This window comes from Trichechus manatus, unplaced genomic scaffold (assembly GCF_000243295.1).
Source record: "Trichechus manatus latirostris isolate Lorelei unplaced genomic scaffold, TriManLat1.0 scaffold00024, whole genome shotgun sequence".
Taxonomy (NCBI): Eukaryota; Metazoa; Chordata; class Mammalia; order Sirenia; family Trichechidae; genus Trichechus; species Trichechus manatus.
In genome coordinates, this window is record NW_004443960.1 from 16,083,528 (window position 1) to 16,099,653 (window position 16,126).

A 16,126-nucleotide genomic window follows, 5' to 3' on the forward strand; every position below is an offset into this window, starting at 1 on the left:
ATGGAGTCAGATCCTCGTCATCCTTATAGACTGAGAGCAGAGGAGAGGGTGGTACCCTCTGAAATATTGAATGCTCTTAGGAAGAGAAGGGAGAATAGATTGTGGGCAGGCCAAAACAACATGTGTACCTTAACTCAGAAGTAACTGCTCCTTCCCTGGGTGATGCAAAAAGTTAATGTGCTCCATTGCTAACCAAAAAGTTGGCAGTTCGAGTAGACTCAGAGATGCCTCAGAAGAAAGGCCTGGCAATCTGCTTCCAAAAAAATCAGTCACTGTAAACCCTATGGAGCTCAGTTCCGCTCTGGCACACGTGGTGTCACCATGAGTCAGAGTCAACTTGATGGCAACTGGTTAACTGCTCCTTCTGTGGTTCACAGACATCTTCTTATTTCTCTTTAATATGCTTACTTGTGTCTCCAGAAGCTAGTTGAAGCCCCTTGAGGGTGGAAACCATGTCTTAAGCACCTCAGTGTCCCCTGCTCCTGTGGTGCCAGGACAACGTCAGGGTCAAGGTCATGCTTATTAAAGTTGAATCAAGTTCCAGGGCCCAATATGACTACCATGGCCCTAAAATGGTTCCGAAGAAAGAGTATCAGAGAAACTCCCCGACCCACAAAGAACCACCTAGCCTCACCGTCACATCTGTGATCTCTTGGGTTTTCCTCAGGCAAAGCCAACAAGAACGTTCAGTGGGATGAGGACTCGGTGGAGTACATGCCAGCCAACCCGGTCAGAATTGCCTTCGTCCTGGTGGTCCACGGCCGTGCCTCTCGGCAGCTGCAGCGCATGTTCAAGGCCATCTACCACAGAGACCACTTCTACTACATCCACGTGGACAAGGTGAGGAGGCTCTTCTGGTCGTCCCATGCCAGCCTGTCTCTGCAGGGCTGTCTGTCCCTCCCTGAGACCCTCCTTCCATGTCACTAGCACAGTCCCTAGTGCCTCCCTTTAAGGGAAACTCATCAACTGGATGGCGGTCCCTCATAGGAGCGTGTGTGTGTGAGAGAGAGAAACAGATGGGTGTGGCCGTGCTCCAGTAAAACTTTATGAACAGAAACCTGTGGTAGATTTGCCGTCCCAGAGGTTTCGGTTGGTCTACTGACATGACATGATTGCATCGTTAGTCAAGAAGGCAAAGGGGATGCATGTTAGGTTCAAATTGGCCTGCATCTCAGCATCCAAAAGGTCCGCTTCTAGCTGGCATGGGAGAGGGTGATAGACGGGCAATGGAAGGGAGCTGAAAACAGGAATTCCACGGCCCAAAATCCCAGCAGTTCAGATACAGCAGTATTTCTTGGCTTGTTATCCTCAGACCACCTGAGAGTCCCCAGCACCAGCCCAAGCCTAGTGGACCATTAGCTCAGAGGTGGGTACAGGGAATCTGTATTTCAAATAGCTAAAATAACATTTTAAAAATATTCAGGGTTTGAGTAGCAATGTTCCAACCAGCAGAGGGACAGCCCAGCCCTGAATCAGCTTCTTGAGTCGGTAGCCGCATCAACTAGGGGGAAGGGACAGAGAGGGGAGGTGGGAGAGAGGCAAGTCTTGGTTTCCCTGCTACTGACGGTCTCCTTTCTCTCTGGAAAAGCGCTCCAATTACCTGCACCGGCAAGTGCTCCAGTTCTCCAGGCAGTACCCCAATGTCCGTGTCACGCCCTGGAGAATGGCCACCATCTGGGGGGGTGCCAGCCTCCTGTCCACCTACCTGCAGAGCATGCGGGACCTGCTGGAGATGACCGACTGGCCCTGGGACTTCTTCATCAACCTCAGCGCAGCTGACTACCCCATCAGGTAAGGTGCCAGGCACCTCCCGCCAGCCTGGTCTATGGTCCTGCATCGCTCACCCTCTCTGCTCCTAGCTGGACAGCTGGAACTCAGAGGCAGGGTGCTTCCTGTCTGGACAGGTGTTTCTGTCCCAGCAAAATCTGGGAGGAACTTAGGCACGTGCTCCTGAAAATCTCTCAAGAGAGGATTCAGGCTGGGCCTGAGAATTGCTTATGCATGCATTCATTTATTTGTTCATTCATCCAACAGATGTTTTCTTTTTTTTTTTTTTTAATTTATTTATTTATGTTGTACTTCAGGTGAAGGCTTACAGAACAAATAGTTTCTCATGAAACAGTAGTACACATATTGTTTTATGACATTGGTTAACAACCCCACAACATGTCAACCCTCTAACTTCTCAACCTTATTTTTGGTGAAAATACACACAGCCAAAGATACACCATTTCAAAAATTTCTACATGCACAGTTCAGTGACATTGACCACGCTCTTCCAATTGTGCTGTTATTCTCACTTAAGATGAAGGCTTACAGAACAAAATAGTTTCTCATTTAACAGTTACTACAAATGTTGCCCTGTGACAATGGTTAACAATCTCACAACACATCAACAATATCCTTACTCAACCTTGGGTTCCCTATTACCAGCTTCCTTGTCCCCTTCTGCCTTCTGGCCCTTGTCACTGGACTCCTGTACCTCGTTAGTCTCATTTGGTTTTACGGGGCTGTCCACTCCCAGGCTGAACGGTGAACCTCGGAGAGAACTTCACCACTGACAGATGTTTTCTTGAGTACAGCTTTCCAACTCTGTTCTAGGATGTTGTTGTTTTCGTTGCTGTCGTTAGCTGCCGTCGAGTTGGCCCCTGACTCATGGTGACCTCATGCACAACAGAACGAAATGCTGCTCGGTAGCGCACTATCCCCACGATTGGTTGCAGATCAGACTGTTGTGATCCATAGGGCTTTCAGTGCATGATTTTTAGAAGTAGATCTCCAGGCGTTTCTTCCTAGACTGACTTAGCCTGGAAGCGCTGCTGAAACCCGTGCAGCATCATAGCAACACACAAGCCTCCACTGACAGACGGGTGGTGGCTGCGCATGAGGTCCACTGGCTGGGAATCAAACCCAGGCCTCCCACATAGAAGGCGAGAACTCTGCCACTGAGCCACTGTGCCCCTCTTGTTCTAGGATATACCAGTGCACAAGAGACCCAAACCCCTACTCTCACGGAGTTTCCATTTAAGTGGGGGAGACAAACAGGAAACACAACAAGTAAAATAGCACATCAGAAAAAAAAGCAGGGCAAGGGGCTAGGATATGCAGAAGTGGAGGAGAGTTGCAATTTTAATGAAGTGGCCAGAAGGGTCCTCACTGAGAAGCTGACATTCAAGCGAAGAATAGAAGAAGGTGAAGGAGCAAGTCAGGCACCCTGGGGAAAGTGGTCCAGGCCCAGGGGCGGTGAGTGCTGAGTGCTGAGGTGGGGGCAGGCCTGCTGTGTTAGGGTAAGAACAGGGCATCATTGTGGCTGGAACAGAGTAAGTGAGCAGAGCAGTAAGGTGCAAAATAACAGAGATATCATTGGAGTTGATCATAGAGATTCTAGAATCTGGCTTTTACCCCAGCAAGATGGGAGGCATTGGCATGTTTTGAGCAGAAGAGAGGCAAGATATGACTTAGGTGTTCAACAGAAAGAGCGTAAGAATGGAAAAAGAGAGACCAGGTTGGTTTTGGTCATTCCCTAAGGCAGGCCTCTTGTAACTTGTTTAATACGTTGTTCTTGTTAGTGGCCATCAAGTTGATTCTGACTCATGGAGACCTAATGTGTGCAGAGTAGAACTTCTCCATAGGGTTTTTGAGGCTGTGACCTTTCGGAAGCAGATAGCTAGGCCTCTAGGTGGGTTCAAACTGCCAGCCTTTCAGCTAGTAGTGGAGTGCTTACCCATTTACACCACCCAGGGACTCTGGGTGGCTGGGTTGGACTAGTCCAGGCAGGATCACAGACAGACATTCATTAGAGGCCCTGGGCATGTTTGCTTGGGCTTTATCGAATGTTAACAGATGAATCGTCCACAAGTAAATTGGGAGATTTCACATAAAACTACAGATCTGTAGCTTCCCTTGAGGACCAGCTCACTCTGGGCCTGCATTCCTGCTTGGCCACATGGCCTGAGGCTGGTGAGCCAGCTAGCAGCCCGAGGTGGGAGAAAGAGAAGCAGCAGCATTCCCAGGCACCCTGAGGGAGGTTTGTCCCTTTGCACAAACATTGATTTGTGTTTTAAAAATAGACCATAAACAAAGGAAACCCCTCTGGAGATATTGTAAGGAAAACGAAAACAAACAAGAGAATATAATACATTTCTTCCCAACAAGGCGGCTCTCTGCTTTGACTCGGGCTTCCGTCCGATTTGTCGACAAAGGTGAGGATGGAGAGGAGGGGCTTCCTTCCTCTGATGGTCTGATGGCATGAGGGTCCTGGGTGCAGCATCCCCAGTAGAGCTAGATGAAGGCACCGTAAAAAACAAACAAACAGACAACAAAAACTTTCATTAGGGCAATTTTCAAACATACACAAGAGTACCAAGAATAGTATAATGGGCCCCGCATATCCATCACCCAGTTTCAACAATGATCACCCCGTAGCTAATCTTGTTTTTTCCATATGCCTACTCTCTTCCCCAACCTGGATTATCTCGAAGCAAATGTAAGACATCCTGTAAATTGCATCTGTATCTGTCCCAGTATACGTCTCTAAACGATAAGGTCTCTCTTTTAACGTAACGGCAATATAGTTCTTCTTGTTGTTGTTAGCGCCCCTTGAGTTGGCTCCGACTCATAGCGACTTTATGTATAACAGAATGAAATGTTACCTGCTCCTGTGCCATCCTCAAAATCGTTGGTATGTTTGAGCCCACCATTGCAGCCACTGTGTCAGTCCATCTCACTGAGGGTCTCCCTCTTTTTTGCTGACCCTTTACCAAGTGTGATGTCCTTCTCCAGTGATTGGTCCTCCTGATGACATGTCCAAAGTAAGTGAGACGAAGTCTCGCCATCCTCACGCTCTAAGGAGCATTTCGGCTGTGCTTCCTCCAGGACTGATTGGTTTGTTCTTCTGACAGTCCGTGGTATACTCACTCGTCTTTGCCAACACCACAATTGGAAGACGTCCGTTCCTCTTTGGTCTTCTTTTTTCATTGTCCAGTTTAACAGTCATTCTTAACGTTGTCGAATATCCAGGTCACATCTTCCCAAGAGTTTGAGTTTTGAATCAGGATGCAAATAAGGTGCAGGCATGAGAGGCTTCTTTTTAAAGCTGGAAGTGTCCTCTGTCTCCTTCACAACGTGGTCCCTGGTGTCCTTCTTCAGTTCTGGGCTTGGTGGCATCCCATCATCTTCGGGGAGACCCTGGGGCCTGGAGAGGCTGTGGATGAGGCACAATCCCTGGTCAGTTTGGGTATGATGCACTCAACACCCTTGAGCCTGAGAGAATTGAAGGAGGCTAGAAAGATACCTGCTTCCTTTTGTTCACAGGGCTGCAGGGATAAAAGGGAGTGATTATAAAGCATCGAGGGCAGATTTTTACTTACAGTGGTTTATCTGTTCATTCAGGCATTCATTCAACAAACTTTTATTGAGCAACTGCTATGCTAGGCACTGTGTGGGCATTTAGTGAGCGAAACTGACACTTTCCCTCCTCAGGGAGCACATAGTCGAGTGGGGCAGGTGGAATTAGGAATCATGCAGGAGAGACAACCTGCAAGGTGTGAGAAGAGCAGAAAAGAAAGGAAGATGCTGTGAATAGGGAAGACAGCAGGGGCATAATCAGGAGCCCAGAAAGACCTCTGAGTATGCAGCTTTGAGTTGAGACCTGAAGGACAAGAAGAGATTGGCAGGGAAAGGAGAATGAGAAGATCATTCCAGCCCAGGGTTTCTCAGCCTCAGCACTGTTGACATTGAGGGGCAGGATAATTCCTTGTGGTGGGCAGCTGTCCTGTGCATTGCAGGATGTTCAGCAGCATCCTTGGCCTCCACCCACTAGATGTCAGTAGCAAGCCCTCCACCGTTGTGATAATCAAAAATGTCTCCAGACATTGCCAAGTGTCCCCTGGGGGGACAAAATCACCCCCAGTTGAGAAACAGTGGTCCAGACAAAGGGAACAGCCTGGACAAGGCTTGGGTCAGAGAAGAGCTTGTTGCATTTGAGGAATTTAAAAATAGGTGGGTAAAAGAAACGAGAATGAGAAGAGGTGAGTTTAGAGAAGAACAAAGCAAGGGTGAGTTCCAAGATCCTCCCTCCATCTTTCATGAAAGGACTGAGTTCACAAATGCCCCAGAATGCTGAGTGGTATCTAATCACAGCAGCTAACATGTCAGGCTCGTCTTCAGCCCTCACAGCAACCTGTTTTACAGATAGGCAGACTAAGGCTCAAAGAGTGGCTTGCCTGAGGTCATGTGACTAATACATGGCAGAGCTGGGATTAGAACTAGGTATGTCTGCTCCAGTGTTGGTGTTGCTTCTTCTTGGAAGTTGGCCCCTTGGAGAAGTCAGGGGGCTCAGACTGGCAGGAGAGCCACAGCAGGAAACAGTCACATCTGTTGAGCTTGTGGCTGGGCAGGATAGTGGCTGTACCACCTCACAGCTAGAAATTTCCTGAGGGAAGGTACTTGTTGGAGATGGAAAGGTCATGTGTCACGGCTCCCACATTCATCTCCTCCCAATCTGCAGTGGAGACCCCAGAGGTCATCTGACACAGGTCAAGTAGCAGCACTAAGTGGAAACCTTTTGAGGACAGGTAGGTGTGGCCCATGTCCTACCTGGGAGAATCATGGCAGGTCAGTAGGCTGCCCCCTAGAGGTCCCATGTTGACTTGCGAGTTGAAGCCATTACCAAAACCAAACCAAACCCGTTGCCGTTGAGTCGATTCCAACTCATAGCGACCCTATAGGACAGAGTACAGCTGCCCCATAGGGTTTCCAGGAGCGGCTGGCGGATTTGAACTGCCAACCTTTTGGTTAGCAGCCTGAGCTCTCAACCACTGCCACCACCAGGGCTCCCGTTGGAGCCATAGCCGTGGCCAATTAATCATGATTTCTAGTATTTCAGTATCCAAGAGGGTTAGTGCTCAGCACTCATCAGACTGCTGAGGGTTCAAATCTGAATTCTGCCACTGAACTGGCAGTGTGACCATCAGCAAGTAGATTCAGTCTCCATGAAATCAGGATATGATAATAGAACCTAGCATAGTGTGGGGTACCTAGAAAACACTTGATTAATGTCAACTGTTATCTCTAAGCTACATCCAAGCTGCGTCTCCTGTCTGTCTCTGAGAGGCCCAGAAGTCCTTCCTCAGACCATGTGCCCGTGCTGTTTTGGGGTTCAGAAGAGAGAGTCATCATATTGATAGCTGCGTTAGCTTTAATGCTCCAGTTCTGTGTGTCCGCCGGTCTGTCTCCTCACCTGCTAGTTCTCACCTCTCTCCTTCCCACAGTGCCCCCAGCTCTGCTGCCCACTCCGTGTTGCCAGCCTCACGGCCAGAGGCACTTTATGCATCAAGCACTGCTGGTTCCTCTTGCTGTTGTTTTTGTGAAGTTGCCACACAAAAAAACATGAATTTTGCAGATGAATGGTTTTATCCTGGGCAACTCTGATAGACTTTCACTTCCCCATCTGCCGCTCCATCTGTAGCACCCAAAACTTGCAGTTCTCCTATCCCAGGAAAGATGAGCAAACTTGGAGCTTCTTGAAGGGGTGGAAGTGCCCAAGTCAGAAGTTTCTAAGAGGCTCTGAGAACTTGGGGGATAGCCAAGGATGGAGCCCACTCAAGGTAGCTACTTTGTCTACTCTTAGCTCTTCTGAGTTGGACATCGCCTCCCTGTGTTCCATGTCCAGCCCTAACTGGGACATAACTCTTCCCCTCTTAGTAAAGGCTCACTCGTCTTTACTGGTCACTAGCCTTATTTTGGCCCTGGATGCAGACTTACGGGGTTCAGATTCCATACCATCTCAGGCTGGCCATGTGAACTGAGACAAGTTGCTTCACCTTTCTGCCTCTCAACCTTCCCACCTAAAAAACAGCTACAATAACTGTTGCGTATTTTGTCATAGGGATAGTAGGAAGATTAAAGGATATATTGCATGTTTGGGCTGAACACAGTGTCTTACATGCAGTAAGCGCTCAATAATTGCAGGCTATATTGCTGCAGTGGAGTATTGTAGGCACCACAGCTGGGGCTGAATTATCAACTTTCCCTTTGGGAGGGCTAAGAGACTAGTAAAATATCTGTGGAGTCCCTGAAGGGTACAGATGGTTAACATGCTCGGCTACTAACCCAAAGGTTGGAGGTTTGAGTCTACCCAGAGGTGCCTCAGAATCAAGACCTGGTGATCTACGTCTAAAAAATCAGCCATTGAAAACCCTGTGGAGTACAGTTCTCCTGTGACACACATGAGGTCACCATGAGTTGGAGTTAACTTGACGGCAATTGGTTGGTTGGTTGGTTGTTTTCTTTTAATATTTCTTGAACTCACATCTCTATTGAAAGTGGGAAAAAGCAAAGTTACACGGTGAAGACTGAATGTTTCGAGAACGATAGAAGAGAATCAATTCATTTGTGAATGGCAAGAATATTCCTGCCCATGGAACATGCAAGCGAGGTGTGCTTAACATGCAAGCTTGCTGTACTGTTGGCGTTACCTCCTGGGCCATGTAGACTCTGGTTAGATCTGTGTTAGGGCCAGCCAGTATGATGAAAATGGATGTCTCCAAATGCTTTATTATCAAAGGACGTGATGATTTTATTCAACGGAATTATTCAATGAAATTCAATGGAATTGATTTACTAAGGCAAGGAACTACACTAGCATGCTTTAGTTAGATCGGCCACCAGAAGCGAGGAAGCCAAAAGGGTTCTGCAGTCATGGCTTGGTTTGGTTTCACAATGAAGAACACAGGGCTAGTAGTAAGAGACCCCCACGCTTTCTGTTTTTCCCTAGGCCCCGTGTCCTGGGGCAAATCAGACGTGAAGGGAGGAGGGCTGAGTACGTCCCCAGCCCCTCCTTGTTCTTACATTCTCTCTGTGGTCTGTGTGCAAGTGTGGCTGTTGGGCAGGGGAAATGGTGTTGAAATTTTTCAAGCTAAACCCAAGGTCTACTACTTTTCCTCTGGGGATCCTCAGCAACAGAGTTCAACCTAGCGGTGCTGCACCTTGGGAGCGTTTTATCCTGACTGCAGAACCATAGCTCTGTCTTGAGATCCACAAGGGCCCCCAGCTGGGAGCTGCTCCTTGGTGCCCCAAACAGGAAATGCCAGCTGGTGAATACAGGAAGCAGGTGATGGGGCTTCTCAAAGTCCCACAGGCGAATGCTAAAATGGGGCTGATGGCGCACTGCACGACGCACAGCCAGATCCTGCAAACATTTCCTGCACACTTACTATGTGTCTGCTGGGAGCTTTAACACATATGTGGTCTTAATCCTTATCCCTATAAACACAAGTTCCACTGTGTAAGAAGGTTTAAAGAGGTTTAGTATTGAAAGGGATTGGGGGCATTGGTGGTTCAGTGGCAGAATCCTCACCTTCCATGTGGATTTGATTCCTGGCCGAAAGAATAAATGCTTATATCCTGCAAGCTGCTCCCAGAGGGGTTGGTGGTTGCTTTGCCATCAGGTCTTGGGGAAGTGCTAGCTCTTCTGAAGGGTCAGCCTCTGCCCATGTCCTCCTGGGGCCCAGCAGAAGCTGTCCTAGTCACCCAGGTATGAGGTGATGAGGGCCTGACCTGGGCCAAGATGGGGGGAATCACAGGTGGGAATGTACATGGGAAAGATGGTGGCATCGGCACCTACAGGGCCCAGTGGGAGCAGCCAGGTAGAGGGCACAGGGTTTCAACCCCTGGTGAGCTGGAGGATGGTGGCACTCTTCAGAGAATGGGGGAAGTGAGAAGAGGAGAGTGATTTGGGTTGGGAAGAAGTTTACAAAAAAACCATTTGAAAGCTGTGCTTCCTGCAGCAAGATGACCTTGTGTAGCTAAACTCAAGATTCTACCAGGAGCTACCCCCAGTCATTCAAAGCTCCCAAGGGTTCCAGGATCCTGCACTTCAGGAGTTCATGCTCTTTAAAAAGAACAAGAAACCCAGAAGGATCATCTTGTGACATGGTTCTCAACAAGGGCAAGCCAAGATTCTGTGTGAGACCTGATGCTCGGAAGTGTTCTTTGAAATACCAACATCAGGGCCCCTCCCCAGACCTATTGAATGAATATAAATTCCTTGTGGGAGGCAGGAATCTGTATATTTGGTATATCTCCCCAGGTGATATAAAAATAATTTAAAAAAAAAAAAACAGTTCCTGTAGAGTGGACGCTGACTCATGGCGGACCCTTATGTGTCAGAGTAGAACTGTGCTCCATTGGTTTTCAGTGGCTGATTTTTTGGAAGTAGATCACCAAGCCTTTCTTCCAAGGCACCTCAGGGTAGACTTGAACCCCCAACTTTTCAGTTAGCAGCCAAGGATGTTAACTGTTTGCACCACCCAGGGACTCCTTCTAATAGTAATAGTGAGAGCTAAAGACAGCTAGTCCAGTGGGAGAGAGAAACATTCATCATCTAATTACATAAATAAATAATAATGAGGTAAATACCATGATGGGAAAATATGGTAGCCTCAGAGCTTCATGGGACATCATGTTTGGGGGCCCAACACACCAGATCTTTGGATGTGACAGTCACCCATGCTGGCCACTTTCTCAGCATCCAAACCATGTTTGCTCTTTGGATGTTCAAGACACCCTCTTTCCAGAGACCTCAGAGCCCTGGGATAAAACCATCCTGGAAGACCACACCCACATAAAGTAGGAGTCTGAAAGGCTGAGCTTGCTCAGGAGGGTGTTCTCAGGGGACTGGAAAAATACGCCAGTAATTATACCGTTAAAGGTCTTGTTTGCATCCAGTAGCAAAATAAACATTTCCTCAGCCCTGTTATTCTTCAGGCTGACAGAGCACAGTTCTGCCTTTGCCAAAATTCAGTTGTCTCTCCTCTTGCCTCTGTTCCAGGGCTCTCGGCTACAACGAATGGTGGACAGCTCTTCACGCTTGCTTTCTTTTTTTTTTTTAAAGTCATATTTTATTGTGTTTTTGGTGAAGGTTTACACAACAGTTTAGGTTCCCAGTCAACAATTTCTACACAAGTTGTTCAGTGATATTGGTTACATTCTTCACAATGAGTGAACATTCTCATTATTTCCATTCCAGTTGTTCCTTTTCCATTAATCTAGTTTGCTGCCCCCTTACATTCTCATCTTTGTTTTAAAGTAATCATTTACTGTTTGGTCTCAGGTAGGTGATTTTTTGAAGGAGCACAGTACTTACAGGTGATACTCATTATTTTTTGAGCCAGTTTGTTATTTAGCTACAAGGTGACCTCAGGTTAGTTTCAGTTCAAGGTTTAAAGAGTATCACAAGGCAGTAGTCTCAGGGAGCCCTCCAGTCTCAACCAGTCCAGTAAATCTGATTTTGTTGTGGTTTTTGATTTTTTAGGAATTTGAGGTTCTTTTCCACATTTTTATCCCATTCTATCAGGGTTCATCTATTGTGGCCCTGATTAGAATGGTCAGTAGTAGTAGCTGGGCACCATCTAGTTCTTCTGGTCTCAGGGCAGATGAGGTTTGTATAGACTGTTAATCCTGCTCATTCTTTGAGTCTTTGGTTTCCTTCTTTCTCTTTTGCTCTGGACAAGTAGAGACCAATAGTAGTATCTTAGGTGGCCACTCGCAAGCCTTTAAGATCTCAGACACTACTCACCAAACTAGGGTGTAGAACATAACTTTATGAACTAGATAATGCCTATCTTCAGGCTTTCTTGGGGCGAAGACTGGCCCAGGGCATCCTGCTAGACCAACTGAGAGGCTGGAGTTCTGGGAGTTTTCCTGGGACTCCATTGAAGAGCACTGAAGCTCCTGGTCATATCAATTTAGGAAACTGTCCTGGCTGACATAGGCAAGGAAGGACATTGCTGGAAGGATGTGGGGAGGTCACAACATCCACGTAAAGGCTGGAGAAAAGATTGCAGAACAAAAGGCAAGAACGACTGGACTGTTTCACCCAGGTGGTACTTCTGTTTGGCAAAAATACATTCCATCTATTTTATCTGTTTGCTTGCTGTTCTGTTTGTTTTTTCCATTCATCCATTACTGAAAAAAAGATTCAAAGTCCTGAGGAAATGAGTTTGATGGTTTTATCTAGAGTCACATGTATACTCTTTGGCCAGCAGAAAGTCGAGCACGTTGGTCAATCATTCATTCATTCATTTATTAAAGAAATATTTATTGAGATTCAAATATATGCCAGTGTTCTAGATTAGCGCTGGGCAATAGAACTTTCTGTGGAGATGAAAACGTGCTAGAACTGTGCCATCCAACACAGTAGCCACATGTGGCTACTGAGTGCTTGAAATGTGGCTTGTTTGGTTTTAATTTAAATGTAAACTGAAATTGCATATTAAACAGCACACCTCTAGGTGTTAACGATATAGTAATGAACAAAACCAGTGAAAAACCCTTGCCTTCATGGACATTATGCTTGTGTGTGGTTGTTAGCTGTTGTCAGGTCGGCCCTGATTCATGGTGACCCCATGTGTGTCAGAGTAGAACTGTGTTGCATAGGGTTTTCAATGGCTGATTTTTTGGAAGTGGACTGCCACGCCTTTCTTCTAAGGTGTCTCTGGGTAGACTCACACAGCCGGCCTTTTGGTTAGTAGCCAAGCACGTTAACTGTTTGCACCACCCAGGGACCCGAAGGTTTGTGTAATGGGATAGAAATACTTCCATAAGAGGGAAGTATGCTACTGCTCCCAGAAGGATAGAGGGTGGATGCAGAACAGCTCAGAGACGACCGTGGTTTCCATCCTCTGCCAATTTGATGGTCTTAGGAGATCCCCGAGTGACCGTGCATTGAATTTTGTGAGGCATTTTCTTTCTAGCTCCCCCTTCTCTGATCTCAGAGTTCTCCTTTCCCTCGGCAGCGGCTCTCCAGGTGTGCAGAGACGGTCTGTTTCCAATGCTGGGCATCTTCCTGCCCAATGCTTTGGGCATTTTTGCATCTTGGCAAAGCCAAGCCGTCTTTTATGTGGCTTTTCCACCAGTGGCCAAGAGTCAGGGTGGTGCATTGTGGTGGGGTGCTCCAACGGCCTCCAAGTGCATCCTGGGGGTTTGGGTGTGAGCCCAGGTGCTCCACAATGTAGGGTCTGTTTCTCTTCCCTTGCCCATTCCCCCTCCCCGCCCCCCACATCTAACTGCAGATGAAGACTGTATTCAAGGACAATCTGATGGGACAGCAAGTCTTAAAAGGTCATGTGGGATAAAGGGGGCATGTTCCTGCCCCTTTTTATTGATGATAGCAGAGACTTGAATGAGCACAGGAGACCCAAGGTACAGGGTTAAGATTCAGTCTTTATGTGTATACATGGAAACTTGGTGGTGGTGTTTTTTAATCATTTCCTTCCTCCCCCTTGCGACCACCCTGAGTCATGGCCCGACATGGAGAGTGGTCAGTAGTGGCATCTCGAAGCAGATGCCTGGGGAAGCCCTTCCAAATCTGTTACAGTCCAGTAGCTCATAGTATTGTTGTTGTTAGCTGCTGTCAAGCCGACTCTGACTCATGACGACCTTACGAACAACAGAGCAAAACGTTGCCTGGTCCTGCGACACGAGCCTGTTTGAGTCCACCATTGCAGCCACTGTGTGAATCCCTCTCACCGAGGATCTCCCTCACCATTGCTGGCCCTCTACTTCACTAAACATGATGTCCTCCTCCAGCAGTTGATTCCTCCTGAATAACATGCCCATAGCAAACGAGTTGGACACTGTTCTGTTGTGATCCATAAGGTTTTCGTTGGCTAATTCTCAAAAGCAGATCACCAGGCCTTTCTTCCTTGTGCATCTTAGTCTGAAGCTCCACTGAAACCTGTCCACCACGGATGACCTACTGGTATTTGAAATACCGGTGGCATAGCTTCCAGCCTCATAGCATCCCAGGGAGGTAGTGTATAGAAGGGCAGTGAGACTCAGAGGGTTCAAGTGACCTGCCCAGGGTCACATGGCTCAGAAGTGGCCAAGTCAGAATTTGATTGCAGGTTCATCCCAACTCCCAAGTTCAGGGTGCTGGACACTCCACCCAGTGCCTCACCCATGAGCTGATCTGCATGTTGCATGAGCAGTTAACCGGAGCGGGAGGGGGAAGCCAGTCACACAGAAGTGCAAAAGCCCTGTCACCATGACCACGCAGCCAGTGTCCCCTCCTCCAGACGGGCTTCTTTCCCTCTCTGGCTAATGGGAGTGCAAGGCTGCACCGATGGCGGTTTGCTGTAAGCACAGGCAGAGGAACCAGCTGCCCTGCATTAGCTGGGACAGCCTCAGCTTTCAAATTCCTTTGTAATCCTGCTCTCCCTTGATCTCAGACTCTCCAGACCCCTCCCCTTACTGCCCAACAGGTGGTGCCTGATGGAATTCTCACGCATTTAAATATTAGCCTAAAGCAAGCATAATTAGGAAGGAATGTCTCCTTCCCCCCAAAATATGCATAGCCATTCCAAAGCAAAACCGAAATGATGCTGGCAATTTCTGAACTGTCGCTCACGTTGCTAGGGCACACGGGGCAATGTGGTATCCGCCTGGCCCAGGCTTGACCTCAAACCAAGTGAATCCAGTCTTTCTGAGTCTCGATTTTCTTACCTGTGAAATGGGGATGATACTGTTACCTGTTAGGGATTCTGGGTCAAGATTTGACAGGATTTTGATTGTATTGCCATCAGAGACTCCGAAGTGCTCACACTCTGCTTGACCATCACACCTGCCTCCTGACGAAGTTCCCAGGGGAGCAATGCAAGGGACAGTAGCCACCTGGGAATCCTGGTACTGCTGTCTTTCCAGCTCTGCAAGCTCTCTGATAACCAGCTGGGTTCCATCCCAGTGGTACCATATGCTGCCTCCTACCCACGCCTCGCTCCAGCCGAGCACTGGGGCCAGAGTACTCAGCCATGCCTATGGCAAAAACGAGAGAGAGATGGCAAGTCGGCTAGGCAGTCTGCCAGCTGCATGAATGAAGAGGGAGAAAAGTGTGACTGGTCCTGACCTTCAGGGGTCAGGTGCAGCCCAGGACTGAGGCAAGAAACATGGGAAAAAGTAGTAGAACCCATGTGGGCTACCAAGCCCACTAGTCACCATGTCCCAAGCGTGGGAAGGAGATGGGCAGAGAAAGGCCTGAAACCAGAAGCAAAGGGCGGGCCCCCACCCTAGTGCTTTCCTCAGGGGGTCGTTAAGAAGATTAGAGATGCTGAAGGCCAAGGCTTAGTTCAGAGTTGGGCATTTGTTACACGTGCTCCGGAAATGAGTATCTGCTGTTATCATCACTATCACTAAAAATCCTGTTGTTGTCATTGTTAGCTGCCATCACGTCGGCCCCCACCCCCGACTCATGATGACCTCATGCATGATGGGATCTGACCATTGTGATCCACAGGGTTTTCACTGGCTGACTTTCAGAAGTGGATCACCAGGTCTTTCTTCCTAACCCGTCTTAGTCTGGTAGCTTTGCTGAAACCTGTTCAGCATTATAGCAACACGCAAGCCTCCACTGACAGACGGGTGGTAGCTCCACATGAGGTGCCTTGGCCGGAAGTCAAACCTGGGTCTCCTGCATAGAAGGTGAGAAATCTATCACTGAACCATCACTACCCTCCAAAAAACCTATACAGTTATGAATTCTAGACAGAAATGTGGTTTGCCCTTTTGTGTAGTCACTTTTTTTTATTCTCTCCTCCTTCTCTCCTATATTTTATATCTCTATACCCTTGCGTGAAGCCCTGGTGGAGCAGTGATTAAGCGTTTGATTGCTAAGCGAAAGGTCAGTGGTTCAAACCCCCCAGCTGCTCCATGAGAAAGATGTGACAGCCTGCTTCCATAAATATTACAGCCTTGGAAATCCTATGGAGCAGTTCTACTCTGTCCTATAGGATCGCTATGAGTCGGAATCGACTCAACGGCAATGGATTCAATTCCCTTGCCCTAATGTAGAAATGCAGATCTCGAGAGAGAGGGGTGCCCAGGCGTAGGAGGAAATTTGATCGTTATAGGAGTCACAAAGGCAGTGGCCTGGGTGGTGGCCGGAGCTGTGCCTTATCTAGATGCATCTGTAGTTGACTCTTCCAGACCCCCTGTCCCCTCCCTGTTTCAAGGCTGTTTGAAGAGGCTCTGCTGTTTATCATCCCCTTCATTGCAGCAGGCTGAAGTGACACTGTTCTTCTCCAGTCGGTTTTTTCCCGTATTCTTGAATCCATTCATCTGCAATCTTCTT

At 47.9% G+C, this 16,126-nt stretch overlaps 1 protein-coding gene across 1 annotated transcript in view; it reads left to right on the plus strand.

Annotated features, from left to right (window-relative positions):
• XYLT1 (xylosyltransferase 1) overlaps positions 1-16,126 on the plus strand; it is a gene marked incomplete at its 5' end in the record, with an annotated part of 369,697 nt that overhangs the window by 272,826 nt on the left and 80,745 nt on the right. Inside the window, 2 exons of the mRNA XM_023728323.1 lie at positions 668-840; positions 1,589-1,791. Of these exons, the coding sequence (XP_023584091.1) occupies positions 668-840; positions 1,589-1,791 (376 nt within the window). The remainder of the gene's footprint in view (positions 1-667; positions 841-1,588; positions 1,792-16,126) is intronic.